This window comes from Mus caroli, unplaced genomic scaffold (assembly GCF_978045245.1).
Source record: "Mus caroli unplaced genomic scaffold, Mus_caroli_1 scaffold_18, whole genome shotgun sequence".
Lineage (NCBI taxonomy): Eukaryota > Metazoa > Chordata > Mammalia > Rodentia > Muridae > Mus > Mus caroli.
The window spans coordinates 56,745,365-56,770,582 of NW_028227273.1; the positions used below are offsets into that span (position 1 = coordinate 56,745,365).

General features: G+C 46.2%; 1 protein-coding gene across 2 annotated transcripts in view; it reads right to left on the reverse strand.

The window, feature by feature from the left end:
• Gabbr1 (gamma-aminobutyric acid type B receptor subunit 1) overlaps positions 1-25,218 on the reverse strand; it is a 39,120-nt gene that overhangs the window by 4,181 nt on the left and 9,721 nt on the right. Inside the window, exons 9-23 of one of the 2 annotated variants that reach the window (XM_021149945.3) lie at positions 24,415-24,516; positions 23,997-24,062; positions 23,360-23,551; positions 17,675-17,917; positions 17,065-17,128; positions 15,693-15,770; positions 13,092-13,242; positions 12,545-12,677; positions 11,230-11,346; positions 11,038-11,145; positions 10,385-10,478; positions 9,666-9,793; positions 8,489-8,617; positions 8,181-8,324; positions 5,278-7,615 (exon numbers count right to left, since the gene is read on the reverse strand). In XM_021149945.3, the coding sequence (XP_021005604.1) occupies positions 7,442-7,615; positions 8,181-8,324; positions 8,489-8,617; positions 9,666-9,793; positions 10,385-10,478; positions 11,038-11,145; positions 11,230-11,346; positions 12,545-12,677; positions 13,092-13,242; positions 15,693-15,770; positions 17,065-17,128; positions 17,675-17,917; positions 23,360-23,551; positions 23,997-24,062; positions 24,415-24,516 (1,923 nt within the window). In that variant the 3' untranslated portion in view covers positions 5,278-7,441. Of the gene's footprint in view, positions 1-5,277; positions 7,616-8,180; positions 8,325-8,488; positions 8,618-9,665; positions 9,794-10,384; positions 10,479-11,037; positions 11,146-11,229; positions 11,347-12,544; positions 12,678-13,091; positions 13,243-15,692; positions 15,771-17,064; positions 17,129-17,674; positions 17,918-23,359; positions 23,552-23,996; positions 24,063-24,414; positions 24,517-25,218 lie in introns of those variants that run through there. The other variant, XM_085833126.1, reaches the window with a different exon arrangement.

A 25,218-nucleotide genomic window follows, 5' to 3' on the forward strand; every position in this document is an offset into this window, starting at 1 on the left:
TGACAGGTTTCAAATTGGCAGTTAAGGAGACTAAGCCTAAATCTCTGTTTCCAAGAACTGGGCAAGTCCAGGCTTCAGAAGCTGCCCCACCACTTGACCTGAGGCAAGGACAAATGGGTCAGCAGCTGTTTCCAGTCTTCCTCAGCAACTGTTTACAGACCTTCCCGGCAAGCTTCCAGTCCCATAGAGATGGACCCAACAGATTAACATAGAAGTCACCTACCCCAGAATTCCCTGATGTGCTTTAAATCAGGCCTGCAAGCTCACTTGGTTGTCTCTCTATTCTGGCAATGGGAGACGTCTGCAGAATAAAACACTCTTTGTGTTTACATACTATTTGAATATGGGGTGTCTTCCTCGAGCCATGGACCCTTTCAGCACTTGGTGCAGATACCTGTGAATACCACAGGAGTCGGAGACATTAGTGTGGAAGCTCAGGGCTACACCTGCATGTCCTTTCTGACCATCCGTTCACTTCTGAGTCCCCAGCAAAGCTAGCCTCTCACTGTGCACAATTAACCACTACCCTAAACCTGTATAGAATAATTCCTCAAAATGCACAGCTTCATTTTTACATTTGTATTGTAAGGACAACATAAACCCCACTTATCTCCATTTGAGAAGGACCAGGTCTGATTTAAATTAAAAAAAAAAAAAAAAAAAAAAAAGACCTTAAGTCACCAGCTCCAAGGACAGACCATAACATCCAGACAAAATCATAAAACCCCCTCCCAAAGAACAGCCTGGGGATAATCACAAACGTGGGGAAATATCTTAGAATGGACCATCTGTGCTGAACAGCCCTATTTGATCACAGGGTTAAACGTTCATGATATAGGAATACAGACCACTGACCACCTGTGAACTCCCTAGCACCCACAAATGAAATTTTAGATTACCTAATCCTAACGAGTTCCCCTGGTTCCCTATAAGAAGGTCTGGGGGTCACCATTTCAAAGAATGGCTGACCCTAGGATGCTGGTTGTTTCTAGGGAATAAACGCTCTTTGTTTTTGCACACTGAATCTGGGGTCTTCCTTCAGGGATTTTTGGACCCTTACAGTATTTTACTTTTGTCTCACCACGTTGCTCTGGCTGGTCTGAAACTCTCAAGAGAGCCTCCAGCTTCTGACTGCAGGGCATGTCACCACGCCCTGCACAACAGGAGGCTTTAACCTAGGCCTCTAGCTAACACTTGGAGCGAAAGGCTACAGGAAATCAACTCCACCCAACCACCCCCCCCCCCCCCTTCGCCTCATGCTGCCCAGCAGGGAACAAAATTTCCTTTTCTAAAGTAAATTTGCATTTGAAAGGCCTCATTCTTAGCAGTGAAGAGGGCACTTGCTTAAATCTACATAGCAAATTTTTATTCACAGGCCTGTATTTACCACTTTCCTTGATCTCCTTCCTCTAACACCTGTCCCCTCCACCAACTCACTCAGAAATGAAATTCATCTCCTTTGGGTAGACTAACTTGCATCGTCTTTCCCCCTCAGCCTCTCTCTGTGTTCATTACTAGCATTCTCAAAAACATGTGTGTAGCTGGTCGTTACTACTTTGTGGGTTCTTCTTTGTGGGTTCACCCTTCTCCACCTTCTTAACTCCCTAACACTAAACAGGGGGAAACCAGGAGAGAGGGGAGAAAGGAAAGAGATCCCTACATCTGCTTTTTTTTTTTCATTTCTAACAAACCGCAGCCAACCCCATAAAATGGCCAATAACAACCCCGAAACCCCGATTCTCGAGGCACTAACATTTACACACCCTCTGAAAAGTTCCAAGAATTCTGCTGGGTCTGTTCTTGATAATCAACATTATCTTATTCTACCTTTTATGATTAAATCAATTTTTTTTCTATATGTCTTCTTTTTCCTCTTCTTTTTTTTTCTTCTTCTTCTTTTTTTTTTTTTTTTTACTTTGTGTGCTAAGAAAATCCATTCCATAATACTCTCTTCTTCCCTTTGCATGGTGATCCCAGTAATCAAGTGAATTGTGTTGGGTTTCAGTCCTAAGACAAGCAAGCCAAGGTGCCTATTTAACATACCAAAGCAGTCCTGGCCTCCACATTCTCCTAGCATCCCTCAGTCCCTAGGGGTTACAGAGTGTGGCTGGCATACCCTGCCCTCTGTCCAGAACTTTTCAGCCCTGGGGCCGGGTTCTTCACTATATAATCCAGGCATTTTGGGTCTCTCTCTCTCTCTCTCTCTCTCTCTCTCTCTCTCTCTCTCTCTCTCTCTCTCTCTCTCTCTCTCTCTCTCTCCTCCCACCCCCTCCCCCCATGAGCACTCCCTACAAACCTGAATAGGCTTATTTTGTCCGTGAGAGAAAACCTATCAAGTTGACAGGTAGAAAAAAGAAAGTTTGAGTCCTATGCAATCCATATATGCATCTTGCATTATGTTCTACTGGAGTTAACAGTCTGCTTCAGCTGTTCTGGCAAAACCTGTTCTGCTAGGGCACGAGGCAAATTATAGTCAGATGCTGTGGACAACCCGAAGCAGCCCCATATCCCACACCTGGGGTTGAGACGAGAACACATTCTTACAGTATTTGTGGTTTTTTTTTTAAACAAACCAAAATTCCAAACTTGTCACTCCACACGTGCACAAGGCACGTGTTAATTTCACATTTGTCTCTTATTAATCTTTTACCTGCTTGCAGGACCTCAGCTGAAGAACTTATGACAGAGGGCTTTTCCTTCTTCCACAGTGCACACAGCAGAAGATGCGTGCCATTTTCCTGCTCTAGAGCCGGTCAGGCCCACACCTCTGTATTCCTGTGCAACCGTCCCTGTGCAAGGAATCACCTTCCTTCAGTCTCTAGTCACCCAAGCAGTGGTTCTCAACCTTCCTAATGCTGTGACCCTTAAATACAGTTCTTCTTGCTGTGGTTGGACTTCAACCATAAAGTTATTCCATTGCTACTTCATAAGTGGAATTTTGCTACTGTTATGAGTTGTAATGTAAATATCTGATATGCAGAACATCTGATACCCTGAGACCCCTGTGAAAGGGTCGTTTGACTTCCAAAGGGGGTCCTGATCCACAGGTTGAAAATGGATGCACTTGAGTGTTACTTCTTTGGTGGGTGGGGGGTACGTTTCCAGACAGGGTTTCTCTGTGTAGCCCTGGCTGTCCTGGAACTCACTCTGTAGACCAGGCTGGCCTCAAACTCAGAAATCCACTGCCTCTGCCTCCCAAGTGCTGGGATTAAAGGTGTGTGCCACCACTGCCCTGACATCTTGCTCGAGGAAGGCTGTAAGGGTGAATGCATTTACAATGATTGTCAATGAGTTTTTAAAATCACATCTTGAGGCAGCATGATGTGCAGCCCACTTTTACAATTGCTTTTCAGTTAAAGGACAAAATAAAGAATTCCCTGCTCTAGAAACCCTTAGTGTATAAGTCAAAATTTGCTTGTTTCAGGCAGCCTAAGGTCACTGAGCATTATCAGGGGAAGCTGCAATTAACAGAGCCATCTTCAAACTAGACAGAAAGGGTAGGTCTAGGGTGGCAACTGGCCCCCTGAAACCTCCAAAAGCAGGACCTGGTGAAACGCTGAATGTCAGATAAGATGAACAAGACTGGCTTGAGCAAGCTGGGTACAATGGTACACACCTGTAGTTCCAGCGAACCAGAGGGAGAAGCAGGTGGATTTCTGAATATGAGGTCAGCCTGGTCTACATAGTGAGATCTAGGCCAGTTAGGATCCTGTCTCAGAAAGAAAGAGGAGGGGGCACACAAAACTTGGGTGATCATCCAAAGAGAAGATGCATGGTATGGTGAGGTTATGAACAATGCCTTTGTAAAAAGGAAGACCAGCCTCAGTGGACCATGCTTCCAGATAAAGCTGCAATGATACACTTACTCTATTCTACATGTGTTCAATTCTACCCCTTGAACCTAACACGGAAGAATGCACTAGAAAGTGTGCTGTGTGACTTCCAAGGATCGTTGACAAATAGGCATGTACCTGTCTCTCCCACCTCCAGGGAGACTCACCTTTAGAGTGGGGGCCTCAGCCCACACCCTAGGCAAGCATGCTACTTCCAAGACAAAAACCCATCTCTAGAGGTTATTTAATTGCTCCATCTTCAAACATGCAGGCCATTGTATAATGTGGACTCTTTGCACTGTAGCCTATTTAACACCTATCCCATAAAAACAAAGATGTTGTTGTTAAGCTGTTGTGGGTACCAAGCTACACAGTAGTCTGTGCATAGTCTGGGCTCCACTGCCTACTGCTGACAACGTTCCTCTACCCTGGTTGTAGGCTCCTGGCTAGGTAATGAGCATGCAATGCAACCCCATTCCATAAGACTGTCCTACGGGGGTCTGTTTTTCTCTCCCTTCCCTCTTATAGAGGTTATCTTGCTCACTTCTCTTTCCCAGTTCCCAGACGCACACCCTGCCATAGTAACTGACTCATCCAGTCAGCACTTCCTAACTGAGCCAGATGCAGTAGCTCATGACTGTAAACCCTAGGAAGGCTGCAGAAGGACTTCTGTACATTCCAGCCTGGACTACCCAGCCAGAGCTACATAACAAGACCCATTCTAGAAAATAAATTAAAATTCTGTTACCAGGCACAATGTTTAACACCTATAACCCAATTCTTGGAAGGTTGAGGCAAGAAGAGTAATCATGACCAGCTTGGGCTATGTAGTTACAAGTACCACGCTCCAGCTAGAGATACATGACAAGACAGTGCATGGAAACAAAACAAAACAAAACATCCTACCTGTTAACAGGCATAGTATTAGTACACAAATATTTGAGAAGTTTTCAGCAAGAGGGCAGTTCAAGGACAGCATGAACTATATGATGAGGGTGAGGCTAGCCTGGGCCATAGAGATGAAACCCTATCTTAAATGAATTTCAATGATCACAGTCACATAGCGGTCTACCCAGGAAGCTCTAGTGGCTGGGGCTAGGGCAGAGATGAGAAAGACCATAAGTGTGTGACAGAGCACTGAGGACTAGCAGGTTGTCTAGAACGCAGGATCTACTGCCTGAGGCAAAGCTGCAGGTACAGTCAGTCAGCCCCTCTTCAGGACAGCTGCTTCCTCAGCTCCCTCCGATCCTGGCACTAAGCATGTCTCGCAGCTCTGCTACTCAGGGTTACTTGGTTCTCTTGCTATGTCTGCCTCACCCTTGGCTATTGTGAGAAGGCTGAGCTTTGATTAACTCCTTACTTCCCCACCTAAGTGCAACACAGGATTGGGATGTAACTTTAGTCTACTCAGGGGCCCGTCTGTTTCTACACTGTGGTTTTGGGGTTTTATTTTATTTTTTTTTTTTTTTTTACTCCACAGGCCTCTCCTTTCTCTGAGAATATCCCACTGCAGGGAAGAGGGGAACTCAAATTAAATCCAATTGGTCCAAAGTGGATAATCACTATGGGTTGTTTTCAAAGGAGGTTTAAGATCTAACCTGCCATAAACAGGACAGGGAAATGAAAGGCCCATCCAACCCTTGAAGCTTCCATGCAGCAAGAGGGAAGAAGAATCACCTTAAAGAATTACAAAAATTCCAGGTTTTCTCCTCCAGGCTTTTCAAACATTCATCTTGATCAAAAATTCCTCCCGAGATGCTCAGAGTTCCTTGGAGAACGGTTTTCAAGTTCTGAGGCACTTACTCCAGAACCTGGCACTCATTGTTTGCTTGTGATTCTTCCTGTCTGATGAGGAGGAGACTCTTCACATCTGCTCAGCCACCTACTCCAGGCCCACCACTGATGGGGAATCCAGGAGGCGGCAGTAACAGAGGCTACTACCATGGACCAAGCAGATCCAGGCATTGGGATGCATAATTAGCCTAGTTCTTGTGTGCACTCCACGGAGAAATGAATCATCATTATTGTTATCATCAGATCACAAAAGTGAAGAATGGGGATTAGGGAACATTTCTGCGTGTGGTGCAGGCCTGACTCCAGAGTCCACACTTTTAACCACTAATGCCATCACTCACTAATCGAGCCCTTCATCTCATCCCGCTCTGCCCCACTAATCCCTGCATGGAACAATCACACAGCTCTTTGCACCTCTCTGCTTCAAAGCCTTTTCATTAACTCCAATCTTGAGAGCCTGGGCTTCTCGCTTCCTGGAGCCCACTCAGTTCATAGGACAGTGGATGAGGTGCTGAGTCACACTGTTAACTGCTTTATTGAGATTCAGGGAGATCCTTCCCCCAAGAGACACCACAGTGTGAAAGGGACGCTGCCTCCCGCCCGGTCAGTCCATCTGTCCATGCCTTCATTTGATCAAATGTGCACCCACTATCCACTGGAAACAGCCTCCAACCTATCCCCATTTCTTTTCCCCTTAGTTCTGAAAAATAATAATAATGACTATAAAGAAAAGAAAACCAAGATGCAGTAGTTCTGAGAGATGATTGTACAGACCCAAGGTGGGACGCATGAGAATAGAGGGAACACTTGAGAGTAAACCTAAGGCCAAGGATAGGGTATGCATGGCTCAGAAAACACATACTGGGGAAGAGCCTGCTTAATCATGTGCATGTTGGGTGCACATGGCTCTGCTGAAAGACAACAGGACATCAGATAGGCAGACAACTGTAATCCCAATACTCAGAAGGCTGAGACAGGAAGCCTTCCCTGACACCAGTCAGGGCAACATACACACACACACACACACACACACACACACACTACATAGTGATATTAAAATGCAAAGAAAAAATACACAATGCACGGAGGCACACAAGTAAAACATAGACAAACATGACATACACACATGAGGAAGACAGCTTGGTGTGCTCAACACATCATGCACACCTACCCAAGCACACCACTGCACACACCCACAACCACTGTGCACTCACAGGTGCAGCGTATGCAAACACAAGTGATAGCAGCATTCAGAAAAAAAATATTTGCACAGAAACACATCCAGCTGCCTAGGAGAGGAGAGGATATGGTGTGTGTGTGTGTGTGTGTGTGTGTGTGTGTGTGTGTGTGTGTGTGTGGTGAGTCCCCTGGAAGAAGCAACATTTAAGGAGAGGAAGACACAGGGACATGGAGAAGGAGAAGGATGATGGAAGGAGATTCTGATGCTGAGAAATGGAGAGAAAGCCCTGCTAATGTAGGAAGACCCCTGCTGCTGAAATGACAGGAGTTGCTGTGGTAACAACTATACAAGACAGCCTATGGGAGACAAACGAGATGCCCCTCTGGAGTCATGAGTGAATAGCAGCTCCAAGCAGGGTTCAAACAAAACTGTGAAGTAGTGATATACAATTTTATGGAAAGAAAGAAAACCATCTGTTTCCCAGAGTACTGAAGACCCAGATAACCCCAGATGCACAGAATGACATGTATTTCTAAGAGGGGGATTGGCGCGTGTTCTCCACCCTCCTCCCAGTTCCCCACCCACTCCCCACACCCTTCCCTCCCCTGCTGGCCTCATCCTTCTCGATACACCCTCACTTGTAAAGCAAATGTACTCGACTCCCATCACAGCTAAGCCGGTCAGGGGGCTCTGAGGGTCCCCTGGGAAGGCCCCCAGAGGGGTCTGGGGGTGTTGGGGGGTGGCGCCGGGAGCGGAGCTGCTGCCGAGACTGGAGCTGATGGCGCAGTTCAGAGACACGCTCCTCTTTCTGGAGGAAGAAACACAATTGGGAGTGTGGGAGGAGGGTGATGTGGTATGGGAGGAGGAAATGGGAGGGAGAGACATTGAAACGAGATGTTCAAGTAAGAAAGGAAATTAAAATGTGAATCGAGGGAAGAACAAAGGAAGCCACAGAACATAACAGCGCCAAGAGAATGGATGGAGAAAATAAGTGATTTTAAAAGAAAAGAGAAAGAATAAATGAAGATTACGTCAGACGAGTTGGAAAGTCATTCCCCACCCCCACCCAGCACTGCGCGGTCCCTAACTACAGCATGGACACAGTAACACTGTGAGCAATGAATGGTTCACAATGGCCTCCCCCTAACTACTGCCAAAGACTTCTCTTTTGCCTCAGAAAGGATGAAATCTCCAGAGCCTCCTCCCTCTCCTCAGGCTACCACAACTGAAACTCAACCCTTCCCCCTTCCCTCTTCTGTTCCTCTGCAGGCTTTATGAGACCCTCCATAAATCACCAACACTTGAACCTGTACCTAAGGCTCAGCTACAGACAATCTACCCTTAGACAGGGGTCCCTGGTTGTCACCACCCACCTCGGCGATGATCTTTTCCAATTCACGGTTTTCCTTCTCCAACAGTCGGGACTTCTCTTCCTCATTGTTGTTGGTGGATGATCCTGTTTTCATCGTGTCCTGTGCTTCAGACTGCCATTCACCTCGAGTGATCAACCTGCGCATCTGTGGACAAACGTTTGGGCATGAGGGTGGCTGATCAGAGCTGTATAAAGTGAGCAGCCAATAAAGAGTAATGAAAAAAAACAAAAGACAGACTGGGCCAAAGTAAGGACAGAGTCGAAGTCCTGCTTCTGTCTAGGGAGCCCGTGGGGAGAGCCAGCCCTCACCTTGGGCACAAAGAGCACAACCAGAGTAATGTAGGAAGAGAACACAATGGCCAGAGAGGCAAAGGCGAAGGCTGCGTCCTGCTGGCTGGAAAGGATCATGGTGACGGGAGCGGTAATGAGACACAGGACCTGGGAAGAGAGCATTTGGGAGACTCAGAGCTATGTGTGGTTCAAGTGAGATGCAGAGTTTTCTTCCCCTCAAGAGTCAGTCAAGACAGGCTTGTGGTGAGCACTCTGCAAATCCTCAACTCTAAATACCTAAAATAAAGAAAATCAGAGATAAACTACCAAACCAGCTCTCAGCTCTATATCAATGCCTCCCTTGCATTCAGTCTGTCCTTGAGACAACTTCACCAGGTTGTCACAAAATGATACATGGTGTGCTTTTTGAAAAAACTCCCCACCCCCCGTTATCTATTATATCATATATGTGTGTACACATGCATGGCAGTGCACATGTATACAGAGGCTAGAAGAAAACCTCAGCTTTCATTTCTGCTCCATTTTGGTGTTTTCATACAGGGTCCCTCATTGGCTGGAAGCTGCCTGGTCACTGAGAACCAAGGATCTACAACGTCCCCCTCTTATCAGAGTTGGGCTTATAAGCACATGTCACTACACCTAGTTTTTCTGATGTAGGTTCTAAATTGTCATGTAAGCATCAGAACTTATCACCCCAGACCCCAGTGTAGTGTGCTTTCTAAACTGCTCTGTAGTTATGTCCTCTGAATTCAAGCATTCCTTCCCCAAAGAAAGAGGGAGTCAGGTGAAAGTCAGTCAATTACAAAATTTGCTCACGTCTCCTCGGGAAAGTCACCAAAAAATAAAGAATAAAAAATAAAGCTTTAGGAGGCTGGTGAGATGGCTCAGCGGTTAAGAGCGCTGACTGCTTTTCCAAATGGTCCTGAGTTCAATTTCTAGCAACCACGTGGTGGCTCACAGCCATCTATATGGTGATTTGGTGCCCTCTTCTAGTGTGTCTGAAGGCAGTGCACCCATATAAAGAAAATATATACATCTTTTTTAAAAATGACTTTATAAATCAGACATTAGCCAGTGTTTTATGACTCCTACATGAAACAATCTCAGATCTAATTTTCTGAATCTTTTAGTTCTATCACCTTAACCGTGCCAAGGCCCATTTCCAGGACCAATGCCAGGTGTCAAGAAAGCTTACCGCAACATTGTAGATAGCCATGCCCACGGCCCTGTGGTCATTGATCTTTTCAGTGGACACACTCTTGGTCTCATAAGCAAGAAAGATTCCCAGCAGCAGCAGCAGCCCTTTGTAACCATAGAAAATGCCTAGGAGAGCGGGAAAAGGTTACAGGGGTAACAAGGACCGCCATACTCCCAACTCAAATCCTCTTCCTCTCTTTCCTCTCTTTGCCCTTTGCTTACTACTGCTCTTTGTAGCTCCTCTGTGTAAAGAAAGCCACGCCCCGTTTCCATTCTAGACCCTCTGTGGCTTCCTATGGAGCAGCTAGAAATGATCCAATGGATGCTACCCAGTATCTCAACCCATTCCCTCCAGGCAGCAACATGCAGCGCAGGCTAGGGGGTTTTAGTTCACCAGGTGGATTTGTAGATTGGATGAATGTTGGTCAGGCTGAAGGGAGGCTAAGCCCACGACCTCACAACTTGGTCACTTACTTTCAGGAGCTAGCCAGACACAGATGGGTGAGTCACCCGCCCACACTGGCCCTCTGCTGAACATCACTACTCACAGCAAAAAGACCAAAGCTCTCTTATTCTTGGAAAAGTTTAGTGTAGTGAGAAAGGCACTGAAACTGTCTCCTCTGAATGGTCCTTCTCCCCTGGCCTGCTGCTGCTGCTACCATCTTTCTCCTGCTTATGCTTCCTCTCCCCCCTACCTCCCACCCACATCCCACACACCCAGCCATGTATTCATCTTCTTGGAGCTGCAGTGCTCCAGCTGGGGCAGAATGGAGACATCGATGTCTTCCTTTGGTTCCTCCTTGGCAAAAGTCTAAGGGAGAAAAAGGAACAGGATGAGTGATGGTATTCTTATCCAGCTCCTGAACCTCCACCTCTGCCTGTCTTCCCTATGAGACTCAGTCCTGTGCCAGATCCTACTCCGGGCCTGGGGACATTCTCCTGAACACACTAGAACGGCTCGCTTCCCACTTTCCCCAAGGCTCGAGGACCCTACACATCCTCCCAGGTCTCTGACTTCCCTTCTTTAGATAAACCTTAAAAGCTTCTGATAAGGCTCCATCTGGCAAAGACAGAAGCACCCCTAATATATAGGATAGAAAAAGTCCTCTCCTGGAGCAGCTTCCTTCTCTTTTTAAAGGCAGGGTCTCACTATGTAGCCCTGGCAGGCCTGGAACTCATCATGTAGACCAGGCTAGCCTCAAATTCAAATCTGTCTGCCCTGCCACCCGAGTTTTGGGATTGAAAGCATGCTGGGATTAAAGGTATGTATCACTACACATTTCCTTCAGGAGCACACACAGCCCTGGAGATGCTGGGCTGGTGAGCCCTACCTAGTTTCCTGATCCCAGCAACTCCTGAGTGATAGATACCTCAATGGTTCGGTGCAAGGGATCCACAATCTGCCAGATGGCAAGAGTCAGGATATCCATGCCCACCAGCAGGCCTACAGTGGCATACAGTTTCCAAGGCTCTAGGGTCTGAGTAGACAGCCAGAGAAGACAGGTCAGAAGGAGGTCTTCTCTACGCCTGGGATCAAAGGCTGCGTCTGGGAAGTAGCTCACCTTCCTCCATTCCTTCTTCTCCTCCTTCTTTGTGAAGACTGTGTGGACCCACCAGATCTTGGTGAACATAGAGCCATAGCCCAGACTAAAGCCTAAGCCCAAGAGCCAAAGGCGGGCCTAGAAGGGGAGAAAGGACACTGGAAGTAGGTTGGACTGAGGCCATGGTGGATGGAACTGCAGGATGCAATGGGAATAATGATCAGATGACAAAAAGCAAGCAGGATATAGCAAGCGGAGAATGGAGAGGAGGGGAGGGGAGGGGAGGGAAGAAGAGGGAGGGGAGTGGAAGAGAGGGGAGCGAGGGAAGGGGTCTGCATTTACCCATTCCTCCCATCTATCTCTACTACTGCTACAGCACCGGGGTATTCTTGCTAAACCCTACAGATCTAATCTAGCACCTGCAGTTACCACCTGCACACCTTTGAATGTGACACAGCATGTTCCATCACGTCCCAGGCCCTCACTGACCTTGTGCTCCACCCAGCTATGCTGAACGACTTACTCAGTCTCCCTTTCCTACCCTCTTTCAGATCTCCTGCATCCTTCAATGCACAAAAGCTACCTCCTTCCTGAGACCCACTCAAACATGGACAGTGAGCCACTTCCCTTCTGTGTCCACAGTACTTTCTACAGTCACACTGCAGCTAGTTGTCTCTCTCTCCTGCTACAAGCCGATCCCACTAGGGACAGACACTTCCTGAAGATGTGAACGCACATATGTGTGCACAGTGCATGATCAGGACAGAAACACAGTGAAGAGAGGGAGCCAGTGGGAAGAACCAGGGAAAGGGTGGATGCTTCATATAGGAGAGAAACATTCAAACATCATTGAAGCCAGTTTTTCCTCATAGTACCAGAAACTCCATGAGCCCAGTCCCAGAGGCCTCCTCCCTCTGAGATGCTATGTCCCTTACCCAAACTCTATGTGCTAGGATTCTGCCTTCAACATTTTAAACTCCAACCAAGGATCCCACGGGAAAGCCTACAGTTTTGTTTCTCAGCCCATACACCACAGACAAGTCATCATTGTTCACAGGTTCTGTATGCAGATCCCATTTTTTGTCTTCTGTAAGTCACCCCTCTCCTCTCCAAGGCATGCCTAGCAACCTTGCCAACAGCCAGGGAACTGTAGAATGGAATAGGTCTGGCAACCAGAAAGAAGAGCCAGAGCTAGAGCCAGAGCCAGAGAGAGACCAGAGGGTGATACTAGGAGGCAGGAAAGGAGACACTAGTCAGGGAAAGAGGAGAGATAGGGAAGATGCTCCTGAGAGGGCTAGGAAAGCATTATTCTGCAATTGGCCCACCATCTACTCACCTGGCAGACAAATGGGAACTGGCTTCTCCCTATGTGGTAACCATCCAGCCCAAGGGGGAAGACAGCAGCTAGTGCCAGTGAGCAGCCCACAGCAGTCAGATTGTTCAGGTTGGGCTGGGAGTTCTGGATATAACTAGGGCAGAGGCGGAGAGGGTGGGAGAAAGAGCAGGATTACCCATCTCCTCCAGGGAGGCTTGGCTCTCCAGAAATGCCATCAATAGCACGACCCTATCCCCAGGGCAGAAAAAGGACACAGGCTGGGGACAGGCAGAAAGAACACCCAGGATAAGAACACTGCTGAGCGGAGGACTGGACCTAGAGGAGCCCAGGGCTTCTGCAGCATAAGGCCCTACTGGAATGTCTTCGGTTTTTCTAGCTGACTGCTTTGAAGCAAGGGTAGTGGTCTTGCCTCGTGCCCCTTACGTTTCTGGTGAGTCATCACACCACTCTCTATGACATGTGGCCTTGAGAGTCACAATCTTCAGAGAGTACGGTCAGTATTTGGAGAGACAGCCAGGCCAGGGGTCAAGTCAGAAGAGAAACTTACCGAACGTGGGAGTTGTAGATGTTAAAGGACAGACAGACAACAGCAAGAACAATGCCCAGGCTGGAGAGAACTGAGACGGAGATAAAGAGTTTCTGTGACAGGAAACGGAATGTCTTGATGACCAAGGTCTGGTCAGCTGGGGGAGACCCTCCTGCATGGCACAGGGGAGGGGGGAGAAAAAGGAGGGAGGACGAGGCATCAAGGCAGGATAGGAGAAAGTGGCGAGAGGCAAGCTGCTGAGGGAGGGAGTCGGTGTGGACTGAAGACACGAGGCCCTCAACACACTGAGGGGCTGCAGTGGGCAGATTGCTGAAGGACACTGAGGACCTTGAGAATCGCGTAGAAATAAGACAGTGGGGTCTGTGCCAAAGAGGGACTCAGTCTTTGACTGCTTGTTCCATTGGGGGCTATTTGTTTTGTTGGGGTTTTTTGTTTTGTTTTGTTTTCTTTGTTTGGTTGGTTTGCTTTGGCTTGTTTTGTTTTGTTTAGGGCAGTGATTTGTTTGTTTTTTGCTTTGTTTTGTTTTTGGAGACAGGATTTCTCCATGTAGCCCCTCCCTCTCAGAACTAGAATTGCCTGGACAGGTTGGCCTCAAACTCAGAGATCCTCCTGCCTCTGCCTCCTGTGTGCTGGGATTCAAAGTGTGAGCCACCATGGCCAGCTTTTATTGCTTGTTCTTGTTGTTTCTCTGCCTTATGGCAATGGAAAAGGAGGGAAAAGAAGGGAAGGGGAGAAATAACCTTATAAGGTCATCAATCACTCCACAAAAAGGTGCAAAAGACAATTACAGAAGCAGAAAACCAAAAGAATATCCAGCGTGGTCTTCTAGCCCCTAGCAAAAGACAGAACAGTCCTAGCAGGGATGTGTTCCCCAAAGCTGTTTTCCAGTTACTATTAAGAGGAAGCTCACTTTTGTAAGGGGTTGGGGTGGGGAAGATGCAAAACACCTACTTAATTTCAATTTGCTCAGCTTTAAAAAAAGAAAAATTAAAAAGCCAATTTAGGCCATGCAGCATTTATAACTGTACAGAACATTGGCCTAAATTCAAGCTACAAAAATAAATAAATAATTTTTTTTTAAAGGAAGTAAAGCGCGTAGATATGTTAGCTCACACAGTGATGGAGATAACACTTGGGAGACTAGAGCAAGATTGACAACTTTGAGGTCAGTTTGGTCTACAAAGTAAGAATCTGTCTCAAAATAAAACAGGGGTTGGGGGAGATGGCTCACTCATTAAGAACACTCTGTTTGTTTGGTTTTGGTTTTTTGAGACAGGGTTTTTCTATACAGGCTTGGCTGTCCTGGAACTCATTCTGTAGACCAGGCTGGCCTCGAACTCAGAAATCTGCCTGTCTCTGCCTCCCAAGTGCTGTGACTAAAGGTGTGCGCCACCACTGACTGCCCAGCTACACTCTGTTCTTCTAGAGGACCTGCGTTCAGTTCCCAGCACCCACGTGGTAGGTCACAATCATCTGTAATTCTAGTTCCAGGGATTCTGGTGCCCATTTCTGGCTAAGGGGGTAAGAGCACTGGATGCTCTTCCAGAAGCCCTGAGTTCAATTCCCAGCAACCGCATGGTGGCTTACAACCATCTATAATGGGATCTGATGCCCTCTTCTGGCATGCACCATATATGCACACAGAGCACTCAAATAAATAAATAAGTAAATAAATAAATAAATAAATAAGTGTTTACAATGTGCATGGTAGGCCAGGTGCGCATACACCTTTAATCCCACCATTTAGAAGGAAGAGAGAGGTAGGTGGATCCTCTGTGAGTTGGAGGCAGGCCTAGTTTACATCTCAAATTCTGGGTCAGTTAAAGGTACACAGTGGGATTCTCAAAACAAAACAAACATGAAAAAAAAAAAATCCTGCAATGTAAGTCAGGCATGGTAATTTACACCTGAAATCCCAACACTTGAGATGCTAAAGCAGGAAGATCACTCTGACTTCAAGATGAGCCTGGGTGACATAATGAGTTCAATCTCAACTTGAGCTATAGGATGAAGCCTTGATTCAAAAAAAAGTGTGTAGGGAGGGAAAAACCACCAAAAACAAAGATAAAAGCTGGAGAGATGTCACAGGGCATAAAGGTTCTTGCTACCAAGCCTGATGATCTGAGTTCAATTCCCAGGACCCACAGGGTGGTAGGAGAGGCCTCTTTTGAGTTGTCTCCTGACCTCCACATGTACACAAACAAATGTATAAAATGTGAAGGGAAAACAAAACAAAACAAAAAGCCCCAAAGAGCCAATAAAAACAGCATGAAATTCTATCTTCTGCCCTGCAATTAGGCAGCTACTGTTCTGATAGGGACCTGAAGACCCTGGTTCTAACATATCAAGGTTGGATGATAGCTTCCATTTCTCTCAGCTTCCCTTGCCTTTAAGTCCCACCCACTGAAGCAGAGCACTATTAAAAAAAGAAGGTAAGCCCTGGCCTGCTCCAGCTTCACCCAACTCACCTCTCCTCCCTTCTTGGTGGCTATGCTCACTCCCAATCCCTGCCCTAACCCACCTTCCATGTCCACCTAAAAGCACCTTTCCTCATTCAGATGTCTGACAATGAATATTCGAAAGCACCGAAGAAGAACTCACCGATCCACTTGTCTGTTTTGGACCAGGAAAGATCATCCTTGGTGCTGTCGTAGTAGCCGATCTTCTTGTAGCTGCCGCCTGAGCAGAGGACAGGAGTTGCCGTGGGTAAGGAGAAGACATTCTCAAGCTTCCATTACCCTCAAAGTGGCTCTCCGTGGTTGCATATAGTAATATATAATAAGCAACTCAAGGATGCTGTAAGGACCCAAGTCACCTGGGTAGGCAACCTAAATCCACAGCAACACAAGGTGGTTCCCAAGGCAGTAAGTATACATGAATAAGCAGTGCGTGTGTGTGAATAAATAAATGTGTATGTGTGTATATATGAATAAGTAATATAACCCTTAAGCATGTGAGGCTCTCCACAGTGGAAGGCGCCCTGGCACGTCTACCACATATTCTACTGCCTCACACCTCTCCCAGCAACACGTCTCTCGCTTCCAAAGCTTTAAACAATTTCTGCCTGTTCTCCCTCTTATGGTGGACAGAATTGCAGAATCTGCCCCCCCACCCCCACCCCCACCCCCTGTGGCTTTAATTTTAGAACCCTCTCTCCCTTTGGCTTGGGTTCTAATGCCTTGGAGAAGATACATCTGCCTCTTAAAGTACAAGACAGTAAAAGGCAGACACTCCTAAGGTGTCTCTTTGCAGAATGACCATGGTTAATACAACTTTCCTTCCAAACACAAACTCACACCCACTTCACCCTGGCTGAAGTCCAGCCTCACTTGTCCCATATACAAAGAGAGCTGAGAGGATTTGGTGGCAGACGTTGGTGGGGGGAGGGGGGGAGAAAGAAACTTTTCACAGAGGCTAAGAAATGGGTCTCTTGGCCACACCCACAAGAGGCTAAGTCAGGTGGAACCAAAGAATTAACTCACAGTAGCTCTGCAGACTCCTCAGAACTAAGTTACAAGGAACGCTATCTAGAAAGGCCAGTAGGACTGGAATGCTGTTTTCACATAGCAAGGAACTGAGTGGATTCCTTTTAAAAGAAGCCAGCTTTCCAGGGCCAGCTTTCCTTGATCTTTTTGGACACACTTTTTGGACAGCTCTTCACCTTTCAACCCAGCCTCAGGCAGGCAACTTCTGGGACTAAAACTAAAGCCACTGGGAAAAAAGAACAGCTTCTTTCTTTCTTTTTTTTTTTTTAACCTGCATGCCCCTTTAAAAGAACAGAATCACTGCAAAGGTCCTACCCATGTTCTTTTTATCTGTATTTAAAAGCCTGACGAACACAATGCAAGGTAGGCAAAATGTGCCTGGCATTTGTCTTGTTGAGGCTTATCAATGTTCTTCCAAGGGAGCACTCAGCCCAACCCCTGCCCAGCCCTGCCTGTCCCTCCCTCAGCCCCCTCACGCCCGGGCTCACCCTGTAGCTGCTCGATAAGCGTCCATGCCATCCGGGAGCCGCTGGCATCAAAGACCACATGGCCCTGAGGAGAAACATGTGGAGGAAGGCAGAGGGGATAAAAGCAGGAGGAAAAGAGAACATCAGGGACTCCGAAACCTTCTGTTTTTGATGTAATTGAGCTTCTGAATGAAGGCTATTTATGGCATCCGCTGCATGTAGGACACACCCCAGATGCACATACCCTAGATTCGGGAAACAGTATTCTTTGGAGAAGAAGCTTCCTTCATCTTAAGATCTGAACCAGAGAGTCCCCAGAGAGAGGATCAGGAGCAATCACCAAACCCTATTGGGCACTAATTTCCTTACTTTAAAAGGAATGAGGAGATGAATTCTCAAGTTGTTCTCTTTCTTTAAACTGTAAACACCTTGACCAGCTTGAAAAGCACTAGAATAGAGCCATTCTTTTCACTGCCATATTTTGTATGGCTTTCTGGTTTGGGGGTCCCACCTCCGTAGTCTAAGACTGCTTTACTGATTCTGACAGAAAAATAACTGAGAAAATGTATCTAGGGACCTTCCAGGCATCTCCCTTTTCATGGGGTGCACAACAGAAGCGGCTGTAACTCACAGAAACACCCTCAAAGGAGGAGGAGTTCATGGCCCGGTAGATTTGGTCTGTAATGGTCTGGTTGTTGTAGTTAAAGTCCTCCAGGCGCACTCCTGAACGGCCACCTCCTCCAGAGGTCTTGTTCAAGGCCAAAGCCAAGGCCCAGATAGCATCATAGGCCAGTGGTGCCTCCTGGAAGCCTCCAGTCTCCTCAGGGTGTCTTTTCAGCCGCTTGGTTAGTTTCTCCACAAATTCCTGTGATGTCTGGAGGGAAGAACAAGAGGAGAGAGCATTGAAATGTGCGTGGGCGCAGGGGGAGAGGCCTCAGTTCTGGCTCAGACACTGTGACTCGAGCGGATGGTTTGTGTTCGTGTTGTGGGGTAGACCATATGTACAGACAAAATCGTTAGCTATACCCATGTGTCTATCTTGGGTTGGAAGCTACAAGACTAAAAGCGGGGATTAGCTGAGTCCAATGGTCTTAAGAGTGTACAGCTGCTAGCTCAGAACTACAAACAACAGAGAAATCTGATGAATAAACACTCTGGGAAATGAATGGCAAACGAGCGAAGCAAAGACCCAGCCAAGGAAGAGATGGATATTGCAGGCAGCTGGCATTCTCCCAACCCTCAGGCTCTTACAGCAGAGGTGACCCAGGAGCTAACAACTCCTCCAATTTTGAAAGATCCAGAAAAGGCGACACCACGGCCCTTTGCACTCTGCGTGCGAACCAGGAAGATTGTCCTTTAGGGAGCTAACTTCTCGCTAGTCTGATATGACTTCTGTTGGCTGCCTCCTTGGACTGGCGACAGCCACAGGAAGCAGTCTTCACATGGTACAGGTCCAGATTCAGTCCTATTCACACCCCTTTTTGCACTCAACCTTTTTTCTAAGGAATCTAAAAAGAATGTCAATCCCTTTAACTTTCATGGATGAAGAGAACTGGCCGTATAGCTTAACAATAGCTCTGCTTGGCTTTCTTACTCATGGGTGAATGAATTCCTGAACCTCTCAGAATTGCCTTCCACATAACAGAGAGCATCATACCTTCCCTTCCTGACCAGTTAGGGAAACATTGAAATTGTTCTTGGCAGAGCACTTGTATGACACAGAGTCACTGCACAGATAATTGTTCGGGTTTAGAACATTCACAGGCACACTCTAACAAAGAAGAGATGATACACGAATGAAGAATCTTTGTTCCTGGCCAGTGAGATGATTCAGCATGTAAAAGCACCTACTTACTGCCAAGCCTGAGTTGGATTTCTGGTACACACATAAGTGGAGGGAGAGAACCAACACTCAAAGGCTAACTTCTGACTTTCACATATGCACCTTGGTGTGAACACATACATAAAGTAAATGGATAAAATGAAATTTAAAAGAATCTTTAAACCTTGTTCCCATGCCCTAAAGACATTTATTTTTCTGTCTAGTTTTCTAGAAATAGCTTGGGCCTTGAAACACAAAGGTCTGGGCTCAACTACACTAGAACAGGAATAAGCTCCATTCTTCTCTTGAGGACTGGTACCTATGGTTGAGCACAGCTCAAAGTGGACATACTATAAATGCCCCTGGAAGCCTGTACTTCACATGGCACTGTAAAGGTAGACACATGCCACGTGTACCCATGGAATGCAAAACTCCAACAGCTGGTCCTAATATAAGCCACAAGCTTTGAGTGACAACAGCTGGTTGATAAAGATCATCAATTTTCACAAGTATACTCCTGTGGTGTGTAACCTGATAATGGAGAAGGTGTGCATGGGGAATTATGGGAACTCTGGGCCTTCTTTTCAATTTTCCTGTAAACCTAAAACAATAACATCTCCAAGTAAAAAGAAAGTCTGGATGGATAAGTAGATGAATGGATTCTAACTCTAATTAAACCGCTTACCTACTAAGAAATCTCAAGCAAGTTATTAAATCTCACTAAACTGACTATTCAGCTTGAAAATGGGAATAATACTGTGTTAAAGAGCTCCAGCAAGGATTAAGTAAGAACACATAAAACGCTGCGTATGAAGTATATTACATTCTCTCTCTGTGAGTCTCCCTGGTTGCACCCTCGTCTTTGTTTCCAATGCTCAGGCCTGTAATTCTGACCCCAAACCTTACATCTTGTAGGTCCCATTTACTCAAACACATTGTAGCTATATATGACCACTGATCTCAAATTCCATGGAAGAACAGTAGCAGCATAACCAAGCTACTTATGAAGCTAAAGGGGGTGTGGGGGTGTGAGTCCGAGTCTGTAGGTTCAAGATCAATCTGGTCAAGACAGTAAGACCAACCTCAGAGAAAAGGGTTGGGGGTGGGGGGGAGTCCATAATGGTGCACACCTATAATCTCAAACCCAGGAGGTAGACAAAAACAATAAATATAATAGAATTTCAAATCTGAGACAATTATGGTGTACATAGCTAAGCTCAAGGCTCACCAAAGCTACATAGTAAGACTCTCATCTCAAAACAAAACAAAACAAAACAGAAAGGCAGGTAGGTTGGAGATGGTTCCATGGTCCAGAGTGCAGAAGCTAGTGTAAAGAAAGTGAAACTCCAGTTCCATGGGATCCGATATCTCTCACCTCCACTGGCACCTCCATATACATACTTGCACATGCTTAAAAATAAGTGAAATGAAAACCAAGACAAAAAAAAAAAAAAACCCACAAAAGAAACAAAACTTAGCTCACTTTTTTTCTCATACTCCCAGTGTCCAGTGAATAAGACTCCAAATACATATCAAATCAGGAAATCCTCTTAAGCTGTTTGTTCTAATGTTTCATTAATACCATCGCTCTATACAGAAGGAGAGAAAAGAGGCTGATGGTGGTGGTGGTGATACTGGGGTGGTGGTGGTAGGGGTCATGGTGACAGCTACATTTAAATTGTCCTTACTTTGTGCGAGGCACACAGATCATTGTGTTTAATCCTCAGACATTTCAGCGAATGTGCTTTGTTATGATCTCTATGTTAGAGATGAGGAAACAAGGACACAGGGTCCTGTAACTACCTGCAGCTAGTGGTGATGCTGGGATTCCAGCCCAGGGTGTCTGGCATCCATCATTGTGCTTACTGTGCACTGCCCTGAGCTGCTTCTGTGCTGGAAGCTCTCAGACAGCAGCAAGCTAACACTTTCTGAGCAGTCAAGCCTTCAGCATTCAGGTCTAGCCAATCCTCAGTTCAAAGTAAAGATTACATCAGAAAATCACCATATTGGGAAGGGATTAATCTGCTCAGCATGATATTATCCTCAGATTCTCAGCTCACTCAGGACAGTACAGCTAGCCAAGAGGAGTAACACTGAAAATCATGAAAAACCACTCTTTCCCTTTGAGTCAGCAAAGATTATGGTTATTCTTTTCTTCCTTTCTTTCTTCTTCCTTCTCTCTCTCTCTCTCTCTCTCTCTCTCTCTCGAGGAGGGAGGGTGGGGTATATATCATCTCAGATCCTCCCTTTCCCCAGACATGATACCTAAGATTCTTTCTCTAAACCAGGGTTTCTCAATTCCTATGCTGTTGAACTACTTAATCAGGGACGTCTTATTGCTGGGGGTTGAACTGTGTGCATGGTAGGATATTTAGAGGACCCTCATCCTCACCCTCCAGACATTGCAACCTCTGTTGAAAACCACTTCCCTATAGTTCTCATGGGCGACCAGATCTGCAGCATCAGAAACTGCAGGAATTTGCCAGAAATGAAGTCCTCAGGTCCCACACCTCAGATCTAGGGAACTCCAGGGAAAGGGTTCACTAACCTAATTTTCCAGGTGGCCCTGATAGGAGTATGGGAACTGATCCGAGCACACCTGAAGCCACCCTTCTGGGATTGCGGCAATTCTGCCGTTTCTCTACGGTCCTACCCATTCCACCCTTCAGCCTGACTCTTACTCTGATCCACTTCTTTTGGTGCCATTTGATCTGCCTATAATCTTCCCTAGTCACCTGAAAAGACTGCTTCTTTCCACTATTTAAAAAAAAAAAAATCTAGGGTTTTCCACCCAACATTTTCAGCTGGGGTCTCAAGAAGCCTTCAGCTTTCTTAAGAAAAGAGTGCCTTCTTAAATAAATAAATAAATAAATAAATAGATAGATAAATGTGTTCTCTGAAAACCGAAAGCTAGAAAAGATATCCTACCCCAAGGCCCAAATATCCAGTGACACCCCCTCCAGCTCTAAGCTCTCATCAGTCCCTTCTCTCTCCCCAGTGTGAGACAGAGTCCTTGGGTGGCAGGTTCTAGGCTTTGGACACTTATAAACCTTTCTGATTTTGGTAGCCTACTCCACTACCCTGGTTTCTGGAAAATGATTGTTTTCTTGTCGTGTACAGGGGAGTGAGTGGTTATCCAGTGTTTCTCCACTGTCATTTTTAATTGAGGTGAATTAAGCACAGCATCCTGCTAGAACATTGTAGAACACAGTTTATCACCAGAATTCACAGGGCAGCCCTCCTTTTTACCATAACCTACTTCCAGAAGCAGATTCCCGAATCTCATTTCTGCTTTGATAAAACACCCCACCATTACCTGAAAACAGTATTTGCATATGAAGGTGTAAAGATTCTAGTCAGGCATTGTGCTTTGCCATGGGAAGGGATAAGGCAGAGCAGACTGGAGTTCAACTCCACAGGGCGCGAGGAGATGCATGACCCAGGACATATCACTAAACCTTCCTGGTTCCAATTTTTTAGCTCATAAGATATAAATAACAAATCTATTTTAGAGTATTGCTGTTAAGATCCAGAAATTATACACCAAATATCCTGATTTTCATAAAAATCAGCCATTATTACCATCATTAGTTCACCCCTCTGGAAGCTGATTTTTCACAGCTGGAGTTGCACTAGGTACACAGGTTACCCTACTGAACTATAGCGATCCCTGCACTGTGGATGTGGTGCTGTGCAGCAAGGATCTCTTCCTCACACATCCACACCCATGCTCATCACCCCACACACAGGGCTACCCTGGTCCTCTAAATCAAGACAGTGACAGTGTGCCTTCAAAGTGCCTATCAGTAGAAAACAAGTCGGGGCTAAAGGATTTCTGAAGTTTGTGTACATCCAAAGTTCTTGAAGAAGAAGAAGAAGAAGAAGAAGAAGAAGAAGAAGAATTACTAAAAACTAATTTCACATGGATACAAAATGAATATTAAGCCAGGCATGCTAGCACATGCCTTTAGTGCCAGCAGTAGGGAGGTAGAGACAGGAGGATTTCTGTCAGTTTGACAAAAGTACATGGCCAGTTCTAGGCATCCAGAGCTACATAGACTCTGTCTCCAAAAGAAAAAAAGAAAGAAAAACAAGAAAGGGAATATTAAGCAACCCTCTGAGGTACTAATGTAAGTCAGACACACAAAAATAATAATAATAACAACAATAATAATAGCAATAAATAAGAACACGTCAGTGCTCAAGGGAAGCTCTCTGGGAAAAGTGTGCTTCATGTACAAGACTATATTACCATTAACGCCTCTCTCCCTCACTTGACTTCTCACCAACTGCTCCTTGTTTCCATGGTAACAGCCCTTCCGCTCATCAGAAGCCTACTGTATGCTCCACAATTTTTCTCTCTCGCCCAAGGAAATCAAGCACAGGTAGAACATGACGCAAACAAGCTCAAGATGGGTACAGGCCCCTTCCCATCCCCGACTCCCCTGCTATTCTCAACCTCCTCCTCTTCCCTCTCCTTCCATGTTCCCTCACCATGTTGGAAATGCTTCGGGTGTTGGCAGGGTTCAGCATGACAATCTCCGTGGTGATGTGGCCCTCCACCGCCTCAGTCATCTCTTCTACTGTACAATTGATTGACGGGTCATAGGTTTTAAACCAGTTGTCAGCATACCACCCGATGAGGAACCAGACATACTTCTTCCCAAAGAGCCGTTCCTTATAGACCTGCATTCAAAGTAGGGAGGGAAGCATTGGAGGGTTTTTTTGTTTTTTTTTTTGTTGTTGTTCTGGGCAAGTAGTGTTAGCTCATTACATACTGTTTAGTCCCTTAAGAATCAAAGATCAGGATTTAAAAAAAAAATCTTCACTGAAATCCACTATATAATCTTCAAATCATAGGAAAGTCTCAACAAAATGCCTCCTTTGGCCACTCAGAAAAGACAGAGTTAAAACACAAAGCAATAAAATGAGAATGTATGTGTGCATGCGTGTGTGTCTGAAGGTAGACAAATCACGGAGTCAGGCCTACAGACAGGCCTGGTATTCATTATCACCTCTGGTCATTTGCTATCAATTTGAGCAGAGATGCAGTGAGGAGGACCCAGGAGAAAAACCACCAGTAGAGAGCCCCCATCCAGCCCTGCCTCCCTGGTCCAGATTCCATCTCCACCTCACAAAAAACTTTCCGGGCTTCAGTCTCATAGAAAAGTCCCACGATGATTCGAGCATCTTGACGCTATAAAACAGAAACAGACACGGAGCTCCTGAGGGATGCTAAAAGCGCCTGAGGGGTTAAGCCAGTACTTTCTAAGCGTTGATTTCCTAGCTCCAAATGCTTAGTGCAAAGAAATGTTCAGTGAATAGGCAGTGGATAAATGTCAACTGGAAGACGAAACTAAACCTTCCCAGGAGACCGAGCCGTCTCACAGAATGAACAACTGCCTCTTCCAGGTTTTCCTCTCCAGCCGACCACCACCCACGCTGATCTCACCGTGGGCTGAGTCCACCATGCCTGCTCTCCCACCTTGCTGACCACCACCCACACCAAACCCCAAGGCAGGCTGAGCCTACCATCCCTGCTCTCCCACCTTCAGGTTTTTAACAGGCACAGCTGGATCTGAGAAGAAACTCTGTCGAAAAGTGATCTCAATCCCAGCCTCTTTCACTCGCTCCTCCAGGTCATCCAGTGTCTTGGGTGGGGATAAGAAACATCAAGAGTATAGATAGAGCAGAGCTTTTGGCCAAGAACTGACCGAATACTCGCAGTGCAGGAATAGGATCTGAACCTTATTCCAAAAGCCCCTAAACCCCATGAGGAGAGGAAGAAAGAAAGCGCCTCCAGTCTTAGGAGGCAGCTTCCAAGATGCATGACAAGCCCCTCCTCAAGATCTGTATCCAGGGATACTGCCCCATCTACCCCTCTCTGGACTTTGAGAAGAAAACAACGGGGGAAAAAAAAAGCAGGGCAGGGTCTGGAATACACAGAATGGTGCCAACTCAAGAGGCAAGTGGGCAGACCATCAAAAGGATCACAGGAGAATGGACTGAGTCACTGAGGGAAAGTGAGAAGGGAAAATTAAAGGGCCACTGAAAATAATGAAGACTCAAAGAAGAGAAACAAAGAGAAGAATCAGGCTACTTTCTCCAGTGTGGAGCCTGGCCATTTCCTCTCTGCCTCTGCAAACCTCCCTGTCCTTCAAACTGTCTGTAAGCATCACTCCGGGTCAACTACCAAACCCACAGACATGTCATTTGTCTCTTATCCGTCTGCCTGCCCCTTTACCCTCTTCTTTTCCACTCCATGCAGCAGCTCCATATTTAGCTGCCAATCACCCTCTACCCCTGAAGGCACTGGAATCCACTACTTCCCTAAGACCTTACTTCTTACCCCC